The sequence below is a fragment of the Xiphias gladius genome, unplaced genomic scaffold, assembly GCF_016859285.1.
Source record: "Xiphias gladius isolate SHS-SW01 ecotype Sanya breed wild unplaced genomic scaffold, ASM1685928v1 HiC_scaffold_1475, whole genome shotgun sequence".
NCBI lineage: Eukaryota > Metazoa > Chordata > Actinopteri > Istiophoriformes > Xiphiidae > Xiphias > Xiphias gladius.
Window position 1 is genome coordinate 54,708 of NW_024401805.1, and position 20,698 is coordinate 75,405.

General features: G+C 38.7%; 3 protein-coding genes across 3 annotated transcripts; 2 read left to right on the forward strand and 1 right to left on the reverse strand.

Moving 5' to 3' along the window:
• The first annotated feature begins 3,562 nt into the window (after positions 1-3,562).
• cavin2b (caveolae associated protein 2b) lies at positions 3,563-10,102 on the forward strand. Its single transcript, XM_040123124.1, has 6 exons — positions 3,563-3,946; positions 5,544-5,684; positions 5,766-5,867; positions 8,396-8,662; positions 8,750-8,902; positions 9,531-10,102. The coding sequence occupies exons 1-6, from the start codon at positions 3,701-3,703 to the stop codon at positions 9,894-9,896; spliced, it is 1,275 nt and encodes a 424-aa protein (XP_039979058.1). The 5' UTR covers positions 3,563-3,700; the 3' UTR covers positions 9,897-10,102.
• A 2,828-nt stretch (positions 10,103-12,930) lies between these two features.
• Positions 12,931-16,844, forward strand: ebpl (EBP like). Its single transcript, XM_040123110.1, has 4 exons — positions 12,931-13,283; positions 13,486-13,555; positions 13,740-13,878; positions 15,899-16,844. Exons 1-4 carry the CDS (start codon positions 13,107-13,109, stop codon positions 16,152-16,154), a joined length of 642 nt encoding a protein of 213 aa, XP_039979044.1. The 5' UTR covers positions 12,931-13,106; the 3' UTR covers positions 16,155-16,844.
• On the reverse strand, positions 16,710-19,851 carry arl11 (ADP-ribosylation factor-like 11). The gene is made up of 5 exons (XM_040123111.1): positions 19,627-19,851; positions 17,990-18,055; positions 17,769-17,884; positions 17,519-17,696; positions 16,710-17,002 (listed from the first exon to the last, which is right to left on the reverse strand). The coding sequence occupies exons 1-5, from the start codon at positions 19,657-19,659 to the stop codon at positions 16,874-16,876; spliced, it is 522 nt and encodes a 173-aa protein (XP_039979045.1). The 5' UTR covers positions 19,660-19,851; the 3' UTR covers positions 16,710-16,873.
• Between the last annotated feature and the right edge of the window lie 847 nt (positions 19,852-20,698).

A 20,698-nucleotide genomic window follows, 5' to 3' on the forward strand; every position in this document is an offset into this window, starting at 1 on the left:
TTTGGTGTCTCCCTACCATTTTAACTGTTTCGTTTAGTGCACAGTGCCCCAACCTTATTCCTGTCAACACGGTTTCCTCTCTGCTGTGTCCACTACCTACCCTTGTAACTTTGACAGTCTTGAATTTGATGTAGATGTCTCCCTTTTCCCACTCTGTGCCACCGTTCTTGCAGCAATTGGTTGTTTTTTATTTCCTAGATTACACATTTAACTTCTGCTTTACTGATTAAAATTTGCTTTTCTATCTTTCCTTTCTTTAAAGTGCTCGGGCATCTCATCCACCCTCTCATTCCCCCTCACCCCTACATGCGCTGGAACCCACAGAAATTTAACCTGAGCTCCCTAATTTGCTGTCCTTGTGACTGTCCAACACACACTTCACAGGACGAATAAATGCGTTAGATTGATGTTTTAAAACACAATAAAGACGAAAATAAATTCTTTTAAGGTCATAAAATAAAAGCAGACAAGTAAATTAAGTAAACAGATAATAATAGCAGTTTGACCAAAAAATAAACAACAACAAAAAATCTACACAAAATCTTGGATTAATTTCATGTCAGTTAATGAACTGACTATTTTTTAATTAATCAATTAATAATTTAATTTATAAAACGTCATGACACAGCAAAAAAAATAGTTGAATAACTGCTGCAGCTCTACTTGGATTGAACTAGTGCATATGAATGTATCAGAAATACAAAATCAGATTGATAGATAAGTAACTTTAAAAACCAAAACACAAATGGAGCAGAGCATTATTTCATATCAGTGCAGATCAAACCAAAGAAATGATCATTGATCAGAAAGCGTCGTGTCTCCGTCTCCACCTTAACAACCGAGGGAAAAGCTGCTGAGAATTTCTATTGTGATTCGCATTTTTATAAATCCAGTTCACCTGACGTCTCACCTGGACAGACTTGAATGAAGACATGGATTATTATTTTGTACTAAATGAAGATTTAAAGCAGAAGTGGCACATCAGTATGACAATATTAATAAAGGGGGACACAAACTTCACACTAACAGTTAGACTGTGATTAGTGATCATTGTGCTGATTGATTAGTGTTTGATATGTGACTGATCAGTTACAGCAGCATGTGTACGAACATCAAATACAGCAGACAGATACATTTTGAATGTTACTAGTGATTAGTAAAAATATTATTATCATTATTATGCGTGTTACTTTAGTAACAGGGCTGTAAAGACCTGATGAATGTAGAAAAGTTTGACATTGAAGAGTTAAAGCTGTGTGTTGAGTCAAAACACTTTTACACAGTTTGGACTAAAGCGAACTAACTGTTTAACTTGAGCGTTGAAATTCATTTATTACCTTGATAAAGAAAAAATACAAACAACGTAAAGATGTTACTCGATATATTTTAAATTCCTGCCGGAACAAAACCCCAAATGTGTCTTCAGTGTAAAATGTATTCAGAGTTTATATTGGTGGGAGTTGTCTCCATGTTCTCACAGACTATGGGAGGGAATTCCTGACGTTCCCAAATAACACCCCAGTTAGAGGATGTCCTCCCCCCCTACAGTACATTAGAGAGTAGTGACTGTATTGTGTTTGTATGAATTCCATGATGTGAGTATCTCTTCCTGTTTCCACCTCTGACCTATAGACTCCCACCGAACGTGTTCTCTATGATCTAACTCTGCTGTAATGTCAGTATAAAAAACCTATAGGGAAGTTGTTCTAAAAGTTCCAGTAAGGTTCCCCTAGCATTTCTCCATGATAACCCCGATGTTCCCCTAAAGCTCATCTCAGGTTCCCCTGAGGAGTAACGCTTAGGTTCACCTTAAGCTCCTCTAACTTTCCCCTTAACATCTCCAATAGTTTGATGAAGGTTCCCTCTGACATTACTCAGCTGTAACACCACGGTCACCCTGGGGTCATTCTAGGATTCCCCCGAGTTCCCTTTACCTTCCCCTGAGGTTCAACACTGTTCCCATGATATTTTCCTATGCTCCCCTAGCATTCCCTCGAGGTTCCTACTACTTTCAATTTATCAGTGTTTAAAAACATTTAAAAAGTTCTGGATCCACCAAACACTTGTCATTTTTTCCCTAAGAAACGGATAAACTTTCCATCAAACTCCATTAAAAGACCTACTGTTTACCAGTGAAGTATTTTCATTCTTTTTTCTTTCAATGTGTTCTTAACTCTGTGATCATTAGGGCTACAGAGTAACTCTAAATTCATTGTTTTGTCAGTGAACCCTGGTTATAGATGTTGTATTGTTCGGTGTAGTATGGTCTTTCCATGTCACAAAACAAACCAGTTTTCCATGAACAGATGGCGAGAGACATTAACACACAAAGAGAGGAAGGGAGAGAGAGAGAGGTTTCCTTCCAGATGACTTCACCTTAAAAACATGAGAGAGTTAGAGAGACACTAACACAAACAGTATCTCTCTCTCTCTCTCTCTCTCTCTGCAAACACACAGTCCCTTCAGCCCTGTCGACATGGTAACAGACCCCTCTCTCCTGGGTGTGGTAGAGAGACACTAAAAACTGCAGAAAGGGAGCGAAAGAGAGAGTTAACCCTTTCAGCTCTCTAACTGTTCAATTGCTCTGATCTTATTCATATAATTTTTACTTTTATTTTGTGTTTTGTTTAATTAACTTGTTATAATTTAGGCGAGATCATATTGTTTTTCATAATTTATTTTTATTTTAGTATTTTCTATTTTATTTATCATAAACTCTATTTTAAAATAGATTCATATTTTATTTAATCAATGTTTTATTTATTTTATTTCAGTATTTTGTATTGTATTTCTTTATTTCCATACATTGTATTTATTTATTTTACTTTTAATTTTGTCAAATTTATTAATAAATATGTATTTTATGCCTAAATATGTAACTTAATTTGCATTTTGACTTTTAAAATACATGTTATTATTTATTTCCATATTTTTAATTTTTAATGTATGTATATTTACATGTTTATTTTGTTTTATTTTTATGTTACTTTCATTGTTTTTATTTTCATTTTTATTTATTTTCTAATATCCTATTTTATTTAATTATATTACCATAATATTGTTTTTGTTTCATTAAATTCATTAAATTTAAAATATAATAATTTTATAAATGTATATAAGTATACGGATGTGTAATATAATTTATCACTTTAGATTTTAATTGTTATTACTGTTTTTTATTTGTTTATTTGGTTCATGGGTTTTCATATTTTTACCTGAACAATGTTTATTTATTTTATTATCAATTAAATTTTCTGGGAGTTTTGTGTTTTACAAATCTTCTTAACAGTGTGTTTGCTCATTATGATCAGTTTGATTGATTATCTGAGTTCAGTGTCTTTTTAAGTTGTGTTTTATTTTGACACTTCTGTGTTGGTGAAGAGCCTCTATGAGACTGTTCAATCACACACTCATAGAGGCTCAGTGTTGTATTTTTGGCAGTGAAGGAGTTAAAGGTGTGGATGTTTCCACAGTCGGGAAGTTAGACGGAAAGTTTTCCTCTGAGCCAACCAATCAGAGTGCAGCACACACACACACACACACACTCACACACACACACATAGAGAGTGAGAGAGAGAGAGAGAAAGAGAGGGAGAGAGGGAGAGAGGGAGAGTGGACGGGCAAGGTAGAATCTACAGTTTTGTTCTGCAGCAGGGAAAGTTTTCAAAGGTTTTGGAGTTTTTGGTTTGACAGAGGCATAATGGTTACCACTGAGCCCCATCAGAGCCAGGACCTGCTGGTCCCCCCCCAGAACCAGGACCTACAGGAACAGCAGGACCAACAGAACCAGCAGGAGGAGGACCAGGCCTCCCCCTCGTCCCCCCTGGCAGGGTTTGACCCAGAGAAGATGAGCCAGGGTCCCGTCAATGCCATCACGGTCCTCACACTGCTGGACAAACTGGTTAACATGCTGGACGCGGTGCAGGAAAACCAGCACAAGATGGAGGTGAGAGAGGGCCATGCCACACCTGGAGACCAAGTCTGAGTGTGGGAGCCCAGTACCGACATGTTTATTACAGACATGTTTTCAGGAAACTCAGGAACATCTTAAAAACTCCTCTTAAAAAATATATTGATTAAGTTTAACCTTAACAGTTGGCGCCACTAAGTTTTTATCTTTTCCATTTTCTCTTTATCTTGTGTTTGACTCTAGTCTGCCTGTTTTTCTGTCTTTCTCCTATGAAAGTTGAATCTAATTTTGTCCCTCATTCAAACCTCACATGATCTTAGCTGCGGGCCAAATAAGCTGTTTGCCAGATGTTTTACTCTGCTGTGAGAGTGGATTCCTGACATGTTTGTAATATTGTTTTCCTGCTTTAGCTTTAGCACTGCTTTATTGACAGAGATATGTTAGCTTATTATTGGCTGGCTGTATCTCATCTTACAGTTAATCCGTATTCATGTACACATATATATATATATATATATATGTATATGTTAGCTAAGTAAAAAGAGATGTTACTACATACATCTGGAAACAGTACATTAAGTCAAATGTAGTGAACTGTTTATTCACCAGAGATTTTTGATTTTTACACTGTAAAAAGTATCAAACACTACAGATCTGAGCCAAAGTTTGGGAAAAAAATTAACATTTCTTTTTTCCAAAACTTTCACAACACTGTCACTAGCTCCAATTAAAATGTCGTCTGTTATAATAACGTATTAGTTTCTTTGAGTCTGTAAATAATTGCCAAGTCCTTGTGGGCAAAAATGAGAAAGGACACTGGTTTGATTCCAGCTGGTTTATCTTTCCTCAGTGTCAATCCTCATTTCTTTCCCTCTCTGACTTGTTTATTTTGATTGCTGGCAACTATCATTAAAGGTGAAATGTACAAAAAATAATGAAATTAATAAGTTTAATAAAGAATATCTGCTGATATATTATATATTGTAAACTCTCAAACATTTACATCTGCATCAGCTTCAGTCAGGCTCTGATTTAAAAGTTTCCAGAATCACAAACATAATTTCTTCACTTTGACCTTTTGCTGCATTTTTAAATAAAAGTTTGGCTGAAAACCAAAAATCTGACTCCAGACAAACTGGAGTACCTCCTGTTTCTGTAGTGCTGAAGGTTTAAACTAAAAGCTGTTTGTAGTTTACAGATCAGGTAGTATTTTACTGTTATTGGACCTTTAATAACATGTTAGAACAGGTTGTGTCTTCTGTCAAACTGGATCCTGTCACACTGTTAAACAGACCATCAGAGTGTTGTATGTAGTTTAATTATGGTTTGGTCTCACAGTTTAAATACTCTGAGTTGCACCAGATACAGTTCAAGCGATAGGAGCAAAGGTTTAGACGTCACATCACCAACCAACACCAAGCAGCAGGAAATCTATAATCTATATGTATATCATTTGTTTGACCTTTGACATGGTTGAAGTGCAGCAGAAAACATCTCAGTGTTGAACGTCAAAGAAAAATGTTAAAGAAAGTTTGTCAGTTCAAACTTCCCTCATCATAATGTTGAGTGTTTCATTGTCAGGATCCAGGCTGATCTCTGGTTATTGACTGATTATTGAATGATTGTGTATCAGGTGCACCAGGTGGAGATGGAGGGTGTGGTCAGAGGGATCCAGGCTGATATGACCAAACTGTCCAAGAGTCACAGTCACACCTCAAACACCGTCAGTAAACTGCTGGATAAGAGCCGCAAACTCTCCGTCACCATGAAGGAGGTAAATAGATCGCACCTGTCATCTGACGATCTACCTGTCTGTAGATTTAAATCCAGTCTTCACCCTCTTATGTTTTTGCAGGTTCGTGATAAAATGGAGCGTCAGGGCGTCCAGGTGAAGAAGCTGGAGGCAAACCACGCCCACCTGATCAGCAGAAACAACTTCAAAGTCCTCATCTTCCAGGTCAGTGTGACTGATATACGCGGAGAGGAGGTCAGAGGTCAGGGGTCAGGGGTCAGGTAGAGGCTGACTGTGAAATGTGGATCAGCACAGTCTCCTTTTTTAGCGCGTCGCCTCAATACTCTCAGACATGCACAGATCTGATGTCACATTTTGGACCCAAAACTGTGATGAAGTAAAGTCAATGTGAACACAACAGAGGAAGAACCCAGTTTTACCTCGACCATGACCCTTGTAATCTGATCTAATATAATATAATATACTGTAGTCTGATCTGATTCAAGACAATCACACTATTTTAAAGTTAATCTAAATTGAACTTCTCAGCTCCATCAGGAATGTTTTGTAGAGACATTTTTTTCTCCGGCTCTCTCTCTATTTGATGGTGATTTTCAGTCTGTGGCCTTATTTGGTTAACAGCTGCTGCAGGAAATAGACTGGAAAAACTCCACGAAAAACACTCGGAGAGAGAGATCAGATGGGACTGTCATCATGTGGTCTGGTTGTCATGGTAACAGTCAGAAGAGACTAATATAAGAGAATGAGTGATCACAGAGTTTATATTTTCTGTTTCTGATGGTGAACCTAAACCTGATTCTACCCTGAACCTTAAAACCAAGTCTGACTCGTCAAGCAGTTCTTTGAAGTGAAGACCAAACAAAATGTCCTCCCAATGCAGAGATATCCTCACTACAGTGGTTTTAAAGTAAAATCCTCACAAAGATAGCAAAACAAGCAGTAGCATACATACACACACCTGTGATTGACTGATGTGACTGGTTAATACCTGGTCGGTCTGAGGTCTCTCACTTTTTAAGAACTTTTATTTCATTATTAAAGTTAACTCAGCAGTTCACAACAGTCTATGTTTATGTGTCACCGAGAGCCAAAAGCAGAATTTAAAGCTGATAGGCTGACAGGTAAACTGTTAACTGCAGTTAACTACCTATCACTACAGGTGAGTACACTTCACTGCCGCTAACTACAGGTAACTACAGGTCATTATAGGTCACTACTAATTATTAGGGCTTAGGGTTAGGTAAAGTCACTACAGGCAAATAATGTAATGACAGGTAATTACAGTTCACTACAGGTAATACAAGATAACACATCACTTTAGTGTGACTGTTTCATAAATGCGTTACCTCTGTCTGATAGTGTAGTAACTTTAGTGTAACTCTAATGAACATACAGTATGATATTTCTCACAGTAACTTTGGAGTGAAACTGTAGTAACTGCTGTACAAAGTGTTCTCACCAGCCTGTCAGTACTGCATTATCAGTGTGTACATGTGTGTATTATGTGTGTGTTGTAGTATCTGAAGAATGTATTTCTGTTTTGTCTCACCAACACTAAACATTCCCGTACCCAGCAGTCCCTAGTGCCTGAGTTTGTGTGTTAGAGTGTGTATTATATGTGTGTGTTAGCGTGTTAGAGTGGGTGTGGTTCTCTGAAAGCTCGGCTTTTTAACTCCCTCTCTCCTGTTTTCTCTGTGGAGAGCCGTCAGCTCAGGCCTCCTGCTCTTCATCTCCCTGTTTGTTTTGTTGTTTCTGTTTTGTTAAAGTTTTTGATTCTTCTGACTGAAGCTTTTTATCAGACTGGACTCAGTTTACGGACATAGACATTATATTCTATATACTACCAAATGGACAAAAGTATCTGGGCGGCATTGTAACATACTTCAGTGTACTTTGTTCTGGTTCTGGAATTTTTTTTTTTCCATTTAGTTCTGCATCTGTTTTCCTTGTTTGGTCTCTTTAGTAAATCTTAATGTTGCAGTGTACGATGATATTTTAGAAAAAAGACTTCTTGCAACTTCTTGTCTACAGTTTCTATTTGTTCTTTTGTTGTTTCAACATGACAGTGTCCCCATGCACAAGGCCAGGCTGTTCACATATTTTTAGGTTCCCATAAAGTTCTCCTTTGGTTTTGCTTATGTTCCCCCAGGTTGCCCTGGAATTCCCCAAAGGTTTCTCCAAGAATTCACTGAGGTTCCACTAAGCTTCCTCTAACATTTTCCTGTGGCTGCCCTTGTGTTCTCCTAATGTTTCCCCAGCATTCCCCTAAGGTCCCCATATAGTTCCTCCAAGGTTCCACCAAAGTTCACTAACGTCTGCCTAACTCTTTCCCCTGGCTCCCCTCACATTCCCACTAAGTTCCTCTGAGGCTCCTCTAAGGTTCCCATAAATATCTTCTAGGTTCTACAAAGGTTCCTCCAGCATTCTCCCAATGCTCCCCCAATATTCCCCAAAGTTTCCCCTAAGACTTCCTCAAAGTTCTTCTTAAGATTCTCTCTAGATCCCAGTGTAATTCCTCCACAGGATCCACTAAAGCTTATCTAAGATTCCCTCAAGGTTCCAATAAGTTTTCCCTTTAGTTCCTCTGAGGTTCCCTTGAGAATCCACAAAGTTCCGTATGACATTTTCCCTCCTTTAAGGTTGCCCTCAGGTTACATTAAGGTTCCCATAAAAATCCTCTACAGTTACTCTAATGTAAGATTATCCCAATGTTCTCCTTTCTTCTCCCTCAGGAGGAGAATGAGATCCCCTCCAGTGTTTTTGTGAAAGATCCTCCACCATTCCCTCGTGATGAGATTTTGGAAGAAGGTGAAGAGTTGGCGCCGGGTGTCGTTGATGGCAACCGGTCCCAAGAGGGCGGGCTCCACACCATTGACCTATCGTCTGACGAGGATGTCGGTCTGGAGGCAGAGCTAGAGGAAGAGGAGGCATGGCCTCAGGATCTGGAGAACATGGAGAAGTCCAGGGCGGAGAAACTGAAACGATCCAGTCTGAAGAAGGTCAGGTCCACAAATAGACAGGTATTCAGACAGACAGGTGTTCAGTCAGACAGACAGATATGTGTAACTGTTTCACTCTCTCTGCAGGTTGACAGTCTGAAGAAGGCTTTCTCCAAGCAGAACATCGAGAAGAAGATGACCAAGATTGGAACAAAAATTGTATCTGTGGAACAACGAGAGAAGATCAAACAAAAAACCTCCAGCCTGAAGGTTTCACCTCTGACCTTCAGCATCCGGAAGGTACTGGGATATATGTTATTAGTTATACTCCATGAATCTGAACATTATCAAGTGTTCTATGTTCCTCTAATGTTTGCCTACCATTTTCTAAAGGTTCTCCAAAGTGTCCCCAATGTTTCCTCTAACATTCCGGTAGTTTTGCCACTAGATTCCCTTAAGGCTTCTCTTAAGTTATCTACATTTTTTACCGATGTTTGCCAAAAGTTCCGCTAAAGTTTCCGTAACATTCCCCTAAGTTATCTCCAAGTTTTTGTAATATTCCACAAAGATTCTCCCATTTTTCCCCATACGTACCTGTAAGTTTCCATTAACATTGTCATTTAAGTTCCTGTGAGGGTGTACCAAGGTTCCCTTAACACTCCAATTTAGGTCACCTAAGGTTTCCCCACACTTTTCCCCTAAGGTTTCCCCAATGTTCCCCTCACATTTGCTTGCTGCTAGTTTCCTGTGAAGTTCCTCTAAGGTTCCTCTACAGATCCCCATGAATCCTTAAAGTTTCTTTTAAATTTAAACAGTGTTCCCCCAAGGTCCCCCTAAGCTTCTCCAAAATTCCTCCTTGGCTGCCAAAGATCCTCCAAGGTTCTGTAACCTTCTTGTGACCTCTGACTCCTCTGGCTTTTTTTTTCAGCCACGCAGCAGCTCCGACTCTCAGCCCGCTGAGGCCTCCATTCAGACCAGGGATTCCGTCACCACCGAGGCCGACATCCAGGTCTCCCCAGTGGGCAGCACCGACCACGAGGCCCCCTTCACCGAGGTCCATGCCCAGCTGGCCCCAGCAAATCAGGAGGAGGAACGGGAGGATGTGAAAGAGGAGGTGATAGAGGAGATGAAGGAGGAGGTGAAGGAAGAAAAGGAGGTGTCAGTTGTAGTGGAGGCGGATCTGTCAGTGGTTTCAGAGGGAGTCAATCAGGAGTATGCTCTGTCCTCCACCCTGCCTCAGGAGGAGAAAGGAGAGGAGAGAGGAGCAGGGGAGGAGAAGGAGGAGGAGTCCTAAACACTCATTAATATTCCGATAAACTAAAGTTAATTAACAACTAATCTGAGCTGTGATCAGTCAAGATCTAAACACAGGTTCTGTATTCTGGTGAATCATCTTCTTGTCTTTCTGAGAGTTAGATGTTCAGATTGATATGAAGCTACAGCCAGCAGCTGATTAGCTTAGCATAAAGACTGGAAACAAGGAGAAACAGCTAGCGTAGCTTAGCATAAAGACTGGAAACAGGAGGACTAACTCTTAAGAAGGGAAAAACAAGAAGAGGACTTACCTAAATATGGAACTGTTCCTTTAAAGTTTAGAATTCAGATTTGTTTTGTGGTCGATAAATATTTTTCTTTTATTACAAAACTGCACACACACCCAGAGTTCAGATATCTGATCATCTGTGCTGACGTCTTCACAGGTAAACCTGAAAACTACTATGTCCAACATTTTAACTTTTCAGGAACTAAAGTCATAAACAGCCTATATCCAGTTCTGTTAGAGCAGATTGTTTAGGTTAAAGTTTTTTTATGACTTTGGAGAATTTTATTGTTTAATTCTTCTACTGATCTGAAAACCTAGAATAAAAAAACGCTTTTAACTTGGAGATACATGGTTTTCACAAGAAAGTGATTATTTTCATGTTAAATTTTCCTTTCAATTTCCTTTATATGTTTATTCATGTTTTCTAAAACAGCAGCTGACTAATATAAATGTGTAACTAATAACCAGCTGATCAATAAAAGTATTAAGACATTTGAATGAGTGGACCCCAACTGAAACAGCTGTCAACATCATCCTGATGTTCTAACAAACACAGAACTCGGGGATCATTGAGGTAAACATGGTGCTAAACAGATCCCTGCCATCAAGATTCCCCTTGGATTTCCCCAATGTTCTCCCGAGGTGTACCGACTCAAATTCTTCTTTGGTTCACTTAACCCCGAAAAGTTCCTCAAAGTTTCCTCTAACATTCCTCTCTGGTTGCAACAAGGTTCCCCTAACGTGTCTCTATAGTAAGATTCCCCAAAGGTTCACTTACAGTTTCCTGAAGGTCCACCTTAAGTTCCAATAAAGTTCCCCTAACAATCACCTAAAGTTCCCCCTAGGGCCCCCAAAACTCCAGGCTGCTACAAGTTTCCCTTGAGTTCATCTGAGGTTCCACTAAGAACCTTCCAGCATTCTTCTAAAGTTCCCCAAACATTGTCTAAGCTTCACCCATGTTACACCTGACATTTCACTCAGGTTCTCCTAAAGTCCCTTTTAGGTCCCACACAGTTTTTTTTAGCATTCCCTAAAGGTACCCCTAAGATTCCTTAACATTCCACTGACGTTCCCCGTAAAGTTCCCCTAACATTCTCCTAAGGTTCCTGTCTGGTTTGCTGTGTTACTGTGTTAGGTCAAATAGTTTTTACTGCATACAGTATAGAAAATATGTTCTCCTAATTTTCTGTGATCTTCTGTCTGCTGTCTGAAACATTTTCTCTGATCATTAAATGAAACTAGCTCATAGAAATTCTAGAAATTGATTTTCATTCATCAATCAATCAATTGATCAATCAGTTTAATCTCTTACAGTCTGTGAGAAAATGTTATATTATTGCTTTTGCTGATTTCTATACTGATCAATAACCAACCTGTCGTTTATTTAGTTACTTATTACCAACACAGAAGTATTAATAACTAACATTGACAATTAAATCGATCAGCAGACCCGGTCAGACAGATTGATCTGTGACAGAGTCAACTGGAAAAATCCTTAGTCAGAAACACACAGATTATATATAGAAAGTCAGTTCTGATGTGTTTAATATGAACTTGAATTAAATTGAAACTTCAAACTGTTTTTTTCAGTTTGTCGTGTTCAGGTTTAATGTCTCTGATTCTTTTTGCTGTCCAAAATAAAATGTGCTGCCAAAGAACATATCCTGTTTCACTTGTGTTACCTGTCAGACTGTTAATCAAACACATCAACAGGTGTGTAAAATTCACCTGAATGCTGCATATAGAAAATAAAACCAATGTAACCATGTTTTTGTTTCTTGTGTCTCATTTTGCTGTCAAATGTTCTGTTTTTACTCTGTTTTACTTCACAGTAAACTGAATATCTCTGGGCGTCACACTGGACTGAGAAACTGAGACAGATGTTTTTCTCAGTTTTATGATGCTCTATGGACTAAATCATCTGTAAATTAGAATACTGAAAATAACTGAGTTGCAGCCGTGAATTGAACTGGAAAAGTCATTTCTTGTCAAGAGTTACCGTTACTATTAGTAAGTATAGTAAAAGCAGTAATACCACATTGTAAAATGCTCCATTACGAGTAAAAGCCTAAAAGCTTTACTGAAGCAAAAGCACAAAAGTTTTATGAACAAAATCTACAAAAAAAAAAAATCAAAGTAAAAGTACTCATCATGAGGATCGGCTTTTTTCTAACTGTTATTACACATATTGGATTATTGGTCCATTAAATCGAATGAATTTCTGCCTACGTGTACGCAGCATTTTAAATGACCTGAATCAAGAAAAAAAACTATTCATTTACTCATTTAGTTAAGTTCTCTGCTTATATGAAGTGTATTTCTTACTTCGCATATTTGTTGTTGGTGTTGTTTTTATTGTTGTTTTTGTTATTAGTATTGTCATCGATGTTGTTGTCATCTACGTGTTATAGTCTGAAGTGGGAAGGTTTTCTAAAGGAACTCCAGGGTTTGTTTATGTCTCTTCTTTTTCTGTGGTTAAAATGAGCAACTGCTTCAGAAAACAGATTTAATGTGTTACTGAAATTTAGCTTTGAATATTTAGAATGTGTTTAGTTCCTCTATTTTTTTTAATGGTTTTAATCTGAAGCTGCTTGTCACCTGTTCTTAAAAAGTGCTCAACGAATAAAGATGACTGTAAACATGAATGTGATTCTACTCAAACACTACTCTGCGGTTCCCACTAAGACTCTTCTGTTGACCTTTGAGCCAGGGAGTGGGGTGTTCTCCAACAGCCAATGGGAAAGGTCAGGGGACGGGGCTTTGAACCAACAGACCAATAGAGAGAGTCATGGGGTGGAGCCTGAGACGACGCTCCACATTTGCACAGTTCAGTCCTGTACCGTCCGAGCAGAGTACTACCGCATGTGTCCACAGTACTACCTATGTAGTGTAGTACTGCTGCCGCCATAGTACAGTATCCTCCTTCTCCTCCTCCTCCTTGCTCTTCCTCTCTGCTCGCAGATGGACTCAGTAGCACCCCCTGGCCTCTCTCTGGTCTCAGTGTTGTCTCTGTTAGCATGTAGCATCCAGGTGTTAGCCGCCGTCCTGCTAACACACAGGTATGGTGGGCAGAGCTCTCTGACAGACAAGTGGATCCTGCTGTGGCTCTTCTATGATGTCATTGTCCACCTCACGCTGGTACAGCCAATCAGGAAAAGATTGATATGTTTCTAATAACTTCCCTCAGTTGTGATTTGATTCCTGTTTCGTTATTTATTCTTTATTATTTGTTTGTTTGTTTCACTGTTCAGATTTATTGTGTCTCTATGTTTTAGGAAAGTCCTGTTTGTTAACATGTCTCTGGCTGTTTATTTATTGTTTGTTTGTTGTTTGGTTTCAGGAGGGTCCATTTGTTTACATGTCTCTGGTTGGGATGGTGGAGACGTCTGAAGGTCCACTGGCTGAACTCTGTGAGTTTGACTTTCAGCTTCAGATTCTGTTACTTTATGTTTTTACTGCAGTACATTCAGGGGGAAATGTTGCAATGTTCCTCCTCTCTCTCCACCTGTTTCTCTCTCCAACTCTCTCTCTCAATCTCTCCTGGTCTGTCTGTCTCTCTGTCCACCTGTCTCCTTCATCTGTCTGTCTCTGTAGGGAGGGAGTATGGTAAAGCCGACAGTCGGTGGTTGGTTTCTGATCCAACAATCGTCTCTATAGAAATTCTGACCGTCGTCCTTGACTCTCTGCTCGCTCTGCTACTCATACATGCAATACTGAAGGACAAATACTACAGGTAATACTACAACAAGTACTAAAAACTGGACTGTCTCCTCTCGTAGCATCATGGAGTCAGTCTGGGATCACATGAAGAGACAGAAGACATTGAGACAGACTAAATCCACAGGAGAACTATGGCAGGTTCTCCAAGAGGCTGGAACAACCTACCTGCCAAGTGCCTGAAAAACTGAACAGGTGCACCAAGGAGAACTGGTGCTGGTTTAAAGGCAAAGGGGGGTCACAGCAAATACTGATCTGATTTAGGTTTTTTGTCTTAACTTTGTCTTGTGTTGGTATAAATATATTGATGTATGTTTTTTTTATATAGTACAGTATAGGTGTATGTATATTTATGTACAGTATATTGACATTATGTGTGTGTGTGTGTGTGTGTGTGTGTGTGTGTGTGTGTGGATATGTGCCTGTGTATGTATGTATATATATATGTATATAAACAGTGGCATGAAAAGGTTTGGGCACCTCCGGTCAAACTTTCTGTTACAATGAATAATTTAAGTGAGTAGAAGATGAACTGATTTCCAAAAGCCATAAAACTAAAGATGAAACATTCTTTTCAACATTTTAAGCAAGATTAGTGAATTATTTTTGTTTTGTACAAGGTTAGAGTGAAAAAAAAAAAAGAAGCACAATACAAAAGTCAGGGCCCCCCACGAGATTTGAGCTCTCAGAACTTTTATCAAGGTCTCAGACTTTAATTAGCCCGTTAGCTTGTTTTCATGCTCGTTAGGAAAGGCCAAGGGATGCAAATTACATAAATACTTTATAAATACTCTGGCTCCTCAAACCTTGTCCCAACAATCAGCAGCCATGGACTCCTCTAAGCAGCTGCCTAACTCTGAAAATTAAAATAACTGATGGCCACAAAGCAGGAGAAGATAGCAAAGTGTTTTCAGGAAGCTGCTTCCTCAGTTCCTAATGTAATTAAGAAATGGCAGTTAACAGGAACGATAGAGGTCAAGTTGAGGTCTGGAAGACCAAGAAAACTTTCAGAGAGAACTGCTCGTAGGATCGCTAGAAAGGAAAATCAAAACCCCCGTCTGACTGCAAAAGCCCTTGGGGAAGATTCACCAGACTCTGGGGCGGTGGTGCGCTGTTCTACTGGGCAGCGACACCTGCACTAATATGACCCTCATTGAAGAGTCATCAGAACAAAAACCTTTCCTGCGTCCTCACCACGAAATGCAGCATCAGAGGTTTGCAAAGGAACATCTCAACAAGCCTGATGCATTTTGGGAGGAAAAAGGAGCAGAGTTTCATCAGAACACCACCTCTCCACCTGTTCAGCACGGGGGTGGATCATCATGCTTTGGGCTTGTGTTGCAGCCAGTGGTACAGGGAACATTTCACTGGTAGAGGGAAGAATGGATTCAATTAAATACCAGTAAATTCTGGGAGCCAACATCACATTGTCTGTAAATGTTAAAGTTGAAAAAAGGATAGCTCTTACAACAGGATAATGATCCTAAACACACCTCAAAATCCACAATGGACTACGTCAGGAGGGACAAGCTGAAGGTTTTGCAATGGCCGTCACAGTCCCCCAACCTAAACATCATCGAAAATCTGTGGACAGACCTCAAAAGAGCAGTGGATCCAAGACTGAACAAGAATCTCACAGACCTAGAAGCCTTTTGCAGGAAGAATGGACAAAAATCCGCCAAATAAGAACTGAGACTCTTATCTGCTACAAAAAGCGTTTACAAGCTGTGATACTTGTCAAAGGAGGTGTAACTAAGTACTGACCATGCTGGGAGCCCAAACTTTTGTTTCGGGCCCTCTTCCTTTTTTATTATTTTGAAAATGTAAAAGAAAGAAATAAAAAAACTAATCTTGCTTAAAATATTAAAGAAATGTTTCCTCTTTAATTTCATGCCTTTTGGAAATCAGTTCATCTCCTACTCACTTAACTATTCACAGAAACAGAAATTTTGACCAGAGGTGCTGAGACTTTTTCATGCGTCTGTTTATATACATATACCAGACCGGTGTATACTGTATTTATTTACATTTTACAGACATTTCCTTCAGATCGCTCTGAGCGTGTGCGAGCTGTACGGCTGCTGGATGACCTTCTGTCCTGATTGGCTGATTGGCAGTCCTAACCTGAACACATCCAGCTGGCTCTACCTGTGGGTCTACCTGGTCTTCTTTAATGGAGTCTGGGTCCTGGTCCCAGCCCTGCTGCTGGTCCAGTCCTGGTTCTCTCTTAGGAGTCTGCATACGCTCAGAACAGACGATGACATAAACAACATAAACAAGAAGAAGATGTAGAGACAACATTTTTGGACTGTTTTAGTTTTTCTACATTTATAAAAGCGTTTGTCTGCTCGTACTTGTGGTACTGGAGGATCATATGGTGCCTGATAGTGTTCACATGAACCATTAAAGGCTCATTTCACGTTTTAACCCATTAACTTGTAGGAAAACCTCAGTTTCTGCTCAGTGATAAAAATTTAAAGGGATTTAGCATCGAGTTTGATTCATCTGCTGCATAGATTTTTGAACAGAAACCAAATAACTCAAAGTGATGTGTGATTTGGAAAATAGATATAAGATTGAAAGAGGAGATATATTTACAGAATGTGGGTAACCTCTTTAATTGGATTTTTCTTCAATTTTTTTAAACTTAATAATACTACTTTACTTTATTGGTTCTCTTTAGTGGTTAATTCATGAATTGTTAGTTTAAAATAAAACTACTGAAGGAGTTTTTTAAACAGTTTTATCCTCAAATTTTGGTTTAATTTTGATTTTCATTTTAATCTGAGGGTGTTTTCACACCTGTAGTTGAGTTTATTTGATCTGAACTAAAGTAATAAAGATAAATAAATAATAAAAATCTTTATTGACACCAAAACATGTTTATGTTTTTCATTAAAATCAGTAATTTTGCTTTGTCAGTAAAGTTTAATTCAGTATAAATAACTAATGTTGAAAATGTTAATGTTTTAATAGTCCTCTCCTTCACATATTTCCTCCTCCTCCTCCTCTCAGGTCTTCTTGATGAGTTTGTTGACAGACATGAAGGCTTGTTGGAGACCAAGTCCCTTCAGAGCGCTGCAAGCCTGAATCTCCCACAACCGGTCGGTATAATTAGGGAGATCCAGCTGGTTGGAGATCTTGGGGGGGGGGTAGAGAGACGGATGAGAAAGGCGATGATGATTCAGAATAAATCAGAGGAGGAAACAGTGCCGCCAAGTGGCTGTTCAGGTGTAAATGTTTGAATTCACTAGTTTTTTGTTATTCCCTAAATAGGAACCTTCAACTGTCCCTGTTGCATAACAAGGAATCTTCTTCCCTCCTTCCCTGCAGAATATTCCCTCCCTTGTTTCCTAACTTGGCCGCTTTCTGTCCTTGATTACCAACCACAAGCTTCCTCCTTCCTTGCCTCCTAAATGCAAAGATTCCTAATTGGGATGCCTTGCTCCCTAACTAAATTGTTTCCTACTTTATCTGGACAAAGTTTGACTGGTTTGTTTGGAGTAGAAATGGAGTTTCTTTTATATAGATAATGTGGAACTTGTTTGTTTAGAAATCCTTTAGTCTTGGCAGACTTTCCTCAAACTCAAAATTTTATCAGTTGTTAAACCACGTCCAGGTCCAGGTCGTGTTAGGTCATGTGGGATATTTCTTACCTCTCGTATGGTCATGGAGTTGGGCAGATCCTTCTTGTTGGCCAGAACCATCACAGGAACTCCTCGTAACTTCTCGTCAATCAGGACCTTCTTCAGCGCCTTCTGGGCCTCTGGCATCCGCCCTTGGTCACTGCTGTCCACCACAAAGACCAGAGCCTTGCAGTCATCCAGGTAGTACCTGATGAGGAAGAAGCCGAAGATGTTTGGGCAGTTTTTGTTTGTTTGTTTGTTTTGTGGTGGAGGTGTTTACCTCCAGTTGGGTCTCATGCTCTTCTGACCTCCGACATCCCACACAGTCAGAGACGTCTTCTTGTCCAGGTCCAAAGTTCCCACGTTGAATCCAATGGTCGGAGATGTTTCCATCACCTACAGGGTCACAGTTAATCATTCCCACCTGGACTGACTGATATTTATTGATTTACATCAACAGTTCATATCCAGCATAAATTCTCTACCTGTCCAGAGTCTCACCTGTCCTGTCAGCAGTCTGGCCAGCAGAGTCGACTTTCCAGAAGAGTCAAGACCCATCAGGATCACCTGAACAGACGTGTTAATGAACAGGTTAAAGTCTTGTACAGTAAATTTAGTCCTTATCATGTTCTATTTACAAATAGAAACTAGATTTACAAAAAGTGTTTGACATTATGTGGGTCATTTATGGTGTTCACATATACACAAACAAATACAATCAGTCTGATTAAATGTAAATTACTTTCACAAATAAATACATCCCAAACTAATTATCAGTATTTTACACGCTTATATTTCTATCTTTATGTTTATTAATCTGCTCATCTGTGCGTGTGTGTGTGTGTGTGTGGATCACCTGACACCTGTAGGTCAGGAGTTATTTGTGTTTTTCCAGAGTTTTTTCAGTCTCTGATCCACATCTTGCAATTAAGTCCCGGTGGAACCAGAGAATTTGCTCAGATTAACCACCTTAGGTTAATGTGACCAGATTAATCTAATGTTAGCTACGCCTGCTAATGTTAGCGACACTTGCTAATGTTAGCTACATCTGCTAGACAGGGATGAATTATGGGACAATGGGCCCCTGGGCACAGACGAGTAAAAGCCCCTACCCTCCTGCAGAGGACCCCCAGTCTGAGAGAGACACAAAACCACTACACTGCATCATTTGTAGTTTCTTTGAGTCTCTTTGCACTGGTTTTGAGGTCTCCTTGTGGTGGTTTTGTGTTTCTTTCAGTGATATACTGCAGGTGAGTCCAGGGCCCTTTGATCTCTCAGTCCCTTGGACAGTTAACCCATAATGGGTCCATATATAACCCAGTGATTTTTACTTTGTTTAAACTTATATAAATAGCTTCTTTTATTTATTGAATACAATAATAATAATAATAATAATAATAATATTAAAAAACAGGAATAACAAAAATAAATAAAAAGCAAAGAATTAAAATATTAGAGCTGAAAAAGTAGAAATAAAGACAGGTTTCAGATGCAGGTAAAGTAATTCATTCTTTCACACCTTTTAGATCATCCAGAAAACAGAAAATCACAGTAATGAAGGAGAATTGTAATAAAACCATGTTTCAGTATTTCAGTACAGTTTAGAATTAAAACTTTGATCACGAGCCTGAGATTAGTAAAAACTGTATTTATTCGCCTCCTTAAAACAATCAAATTTAGTGTAAAAGACATGTTACTTGTGACTAAAAATAAAAAATAAACAAAACAACAGAGCCCTCATCGATGTGAAGAAAGGTGCTGCATTCAGCATAAATACTTTGTTTGTAATAAAGATTGTTAAAAGGATTTTATGTTAAATTTAACTCAAAAAATTTAAAGTAAAGATTTGGATTAAATTAGAAAGAGAAAGACTTTATTATGTTAACTCTTATTTCAAACTTGTCAAGCACAGACTATATTAACTGTATTTATATTTTTACATCAGTCTGAATTATTTTCAAACATTTTAATGGACAGTAAGGATTTTTTGGACTCTCCAAGTTTTTACCATGTTTGTCTGACTTAGGTTGTAAATAAAGAATATTTTGAAAAACATCAACAAAGAGCAGGGGGCATTCTACAGGTGAGACATGGAGGACATTTGTCTGTCAGGTGAGTTAAAGTAGTTGTTGATTTACCTGAGAACAGGTGCAGGAGCGAGCCTGTCCCATTAACTCTTCTTCTTCTTCTTCTTCTTCTTCTTTTTATTCGCTAAAGTGTTTCTTCTTCTTCTTGGAGTCAGTTTGAATTAAACAGCTGGATATGAAACATTCAGCTCGAATGATTTTAGCTCTGTGTCTGACTGAAACTCACCTGTCTAACATCTCTCAGGTGTGTTAAGGTTCATTCACGTCGTCAGCCAATAGAAGAGCAGCGACCAATCAGAGCAGGTCATGTAACTGTGTGACAGGTCTGACTGCATTTCTGTTTAAGAGGTAGGTGGAAGGCTGTTTTTAACCTCAAACACTTACATTTAAACTCTGCTGGGAGACAAACAACAACAGGTTTATCACGTCTTTATCACAAACAGAAAGTCTGTTCTCTGTTCAAACTGATGATTTACATCCATATTTACATTTACAGCAGCTGTTATCTGCAGACTGACAGTAGATCAGTGATCACTGTTTGAACAAAGTCATATTTCACTTTCATACAAATACTGAACCTGCATCAGACTGAAGGTCCGACTCATTTAAACACAGGTCTGAACACAGGTGCGGAAAGAAACGTGCATCAATTTGAACATTTGTAACCTTAAAATATATTGATATTAGTATTGAAAGGTGAAATGGTATTAAAGTTTACACACAGTCAGGTAAAAATGTTACAAACTAAGTCAAAATTTTAGTCTATCAATTTTTTAAAGTCACATGTTTATATTAAAAGTCCAATTTTATATAAGAAGTCAACGTGATGAAATAGAAATTGCGAGAGGAAACTGACCTCAGATCAGTGTTTCAGTGTTCAGACTCAAACTGAGTTGCAGACAAACACAAACTGCTGCTGCACATTAAAACAGCCTGAACACAGGTGGATAAAGAACCAGGTAAAGCAGATAAATACGAAGTTAACATTTTTGTTTTTATTAAAATACGAGTAATGATGGATTTTTGAATGGGAAGAAAAGATGACTTTATTAAAAAAAACCTAACACCTGAAGTTTAGACTGTACTCCAGTAATGTAGTATTCCTACTTCCATAAAGTACTTG

Bases quoted from the DNA above. Each gene is read 5' to 3' on its own strand.
- cavin2b (XM_040123124.1), top strand. From the start codon at position 3,701: ATGGTTACCACTGAGCCCCATCAGAGCCAGGACCTGCTGGTCCCCCCC. The intron at 5,868-8,395 runs GTCAGTGTGACT...CTTCTCCCTCAG, and splicing joins TCAAAGTCCTCATCTTCCAG to GAGGAGAATGAGATCCCCTC. The intron at 8,903-9,530 runs GTACTGGGATAT...TTTTTTTTTCAG, and splicing joins TGACCTTCAGCATCCGGAAG to CCACGCAGCAGCTCCGACTC.
- arl11 (XM_040123111.1), bottom strand. From the start codon at position 19,659: ATGGGACAGGCTCGCTCCTGCACCTGTTCTCAG. The intron at 18,056-19,626 runs GTAAATCAACAA...ACGTCTGTTCAG, and splicing joins GCTCCTGCACCTGTTCTCAG to GTGATCCTGATGGGTCTTGA. The intron at 17,885-17,989 runs GTGAGACTCTGG...GTGACCCTGTAG, and splicing joins CCAGACTGCTGACAGGACAG to GTGATGGAAACATCTCCGAC.
- ebpl (XM_040123110.1), top strand. From the start codon at position 13,107: ATGGACTCAGTAGCACCCCCTGGCCTCTCTCTGGTCTCAGTGTTGTCT. The intron at 13,284-13,485 runs GTACAGCCAATC...GTTTGGTTTCAG, and splicing joins TCATTGTCCACCTCACGCTG to GAGGGTCCATTTGTTTACAT. The intron at 13,556-13,739 runs GTGAGTTTGACT...CTGTCTCTGTAG, and splicing joins AGGTCCACTGGCTGAACTCT to GGAGGGAGTATGGTAAAGCC.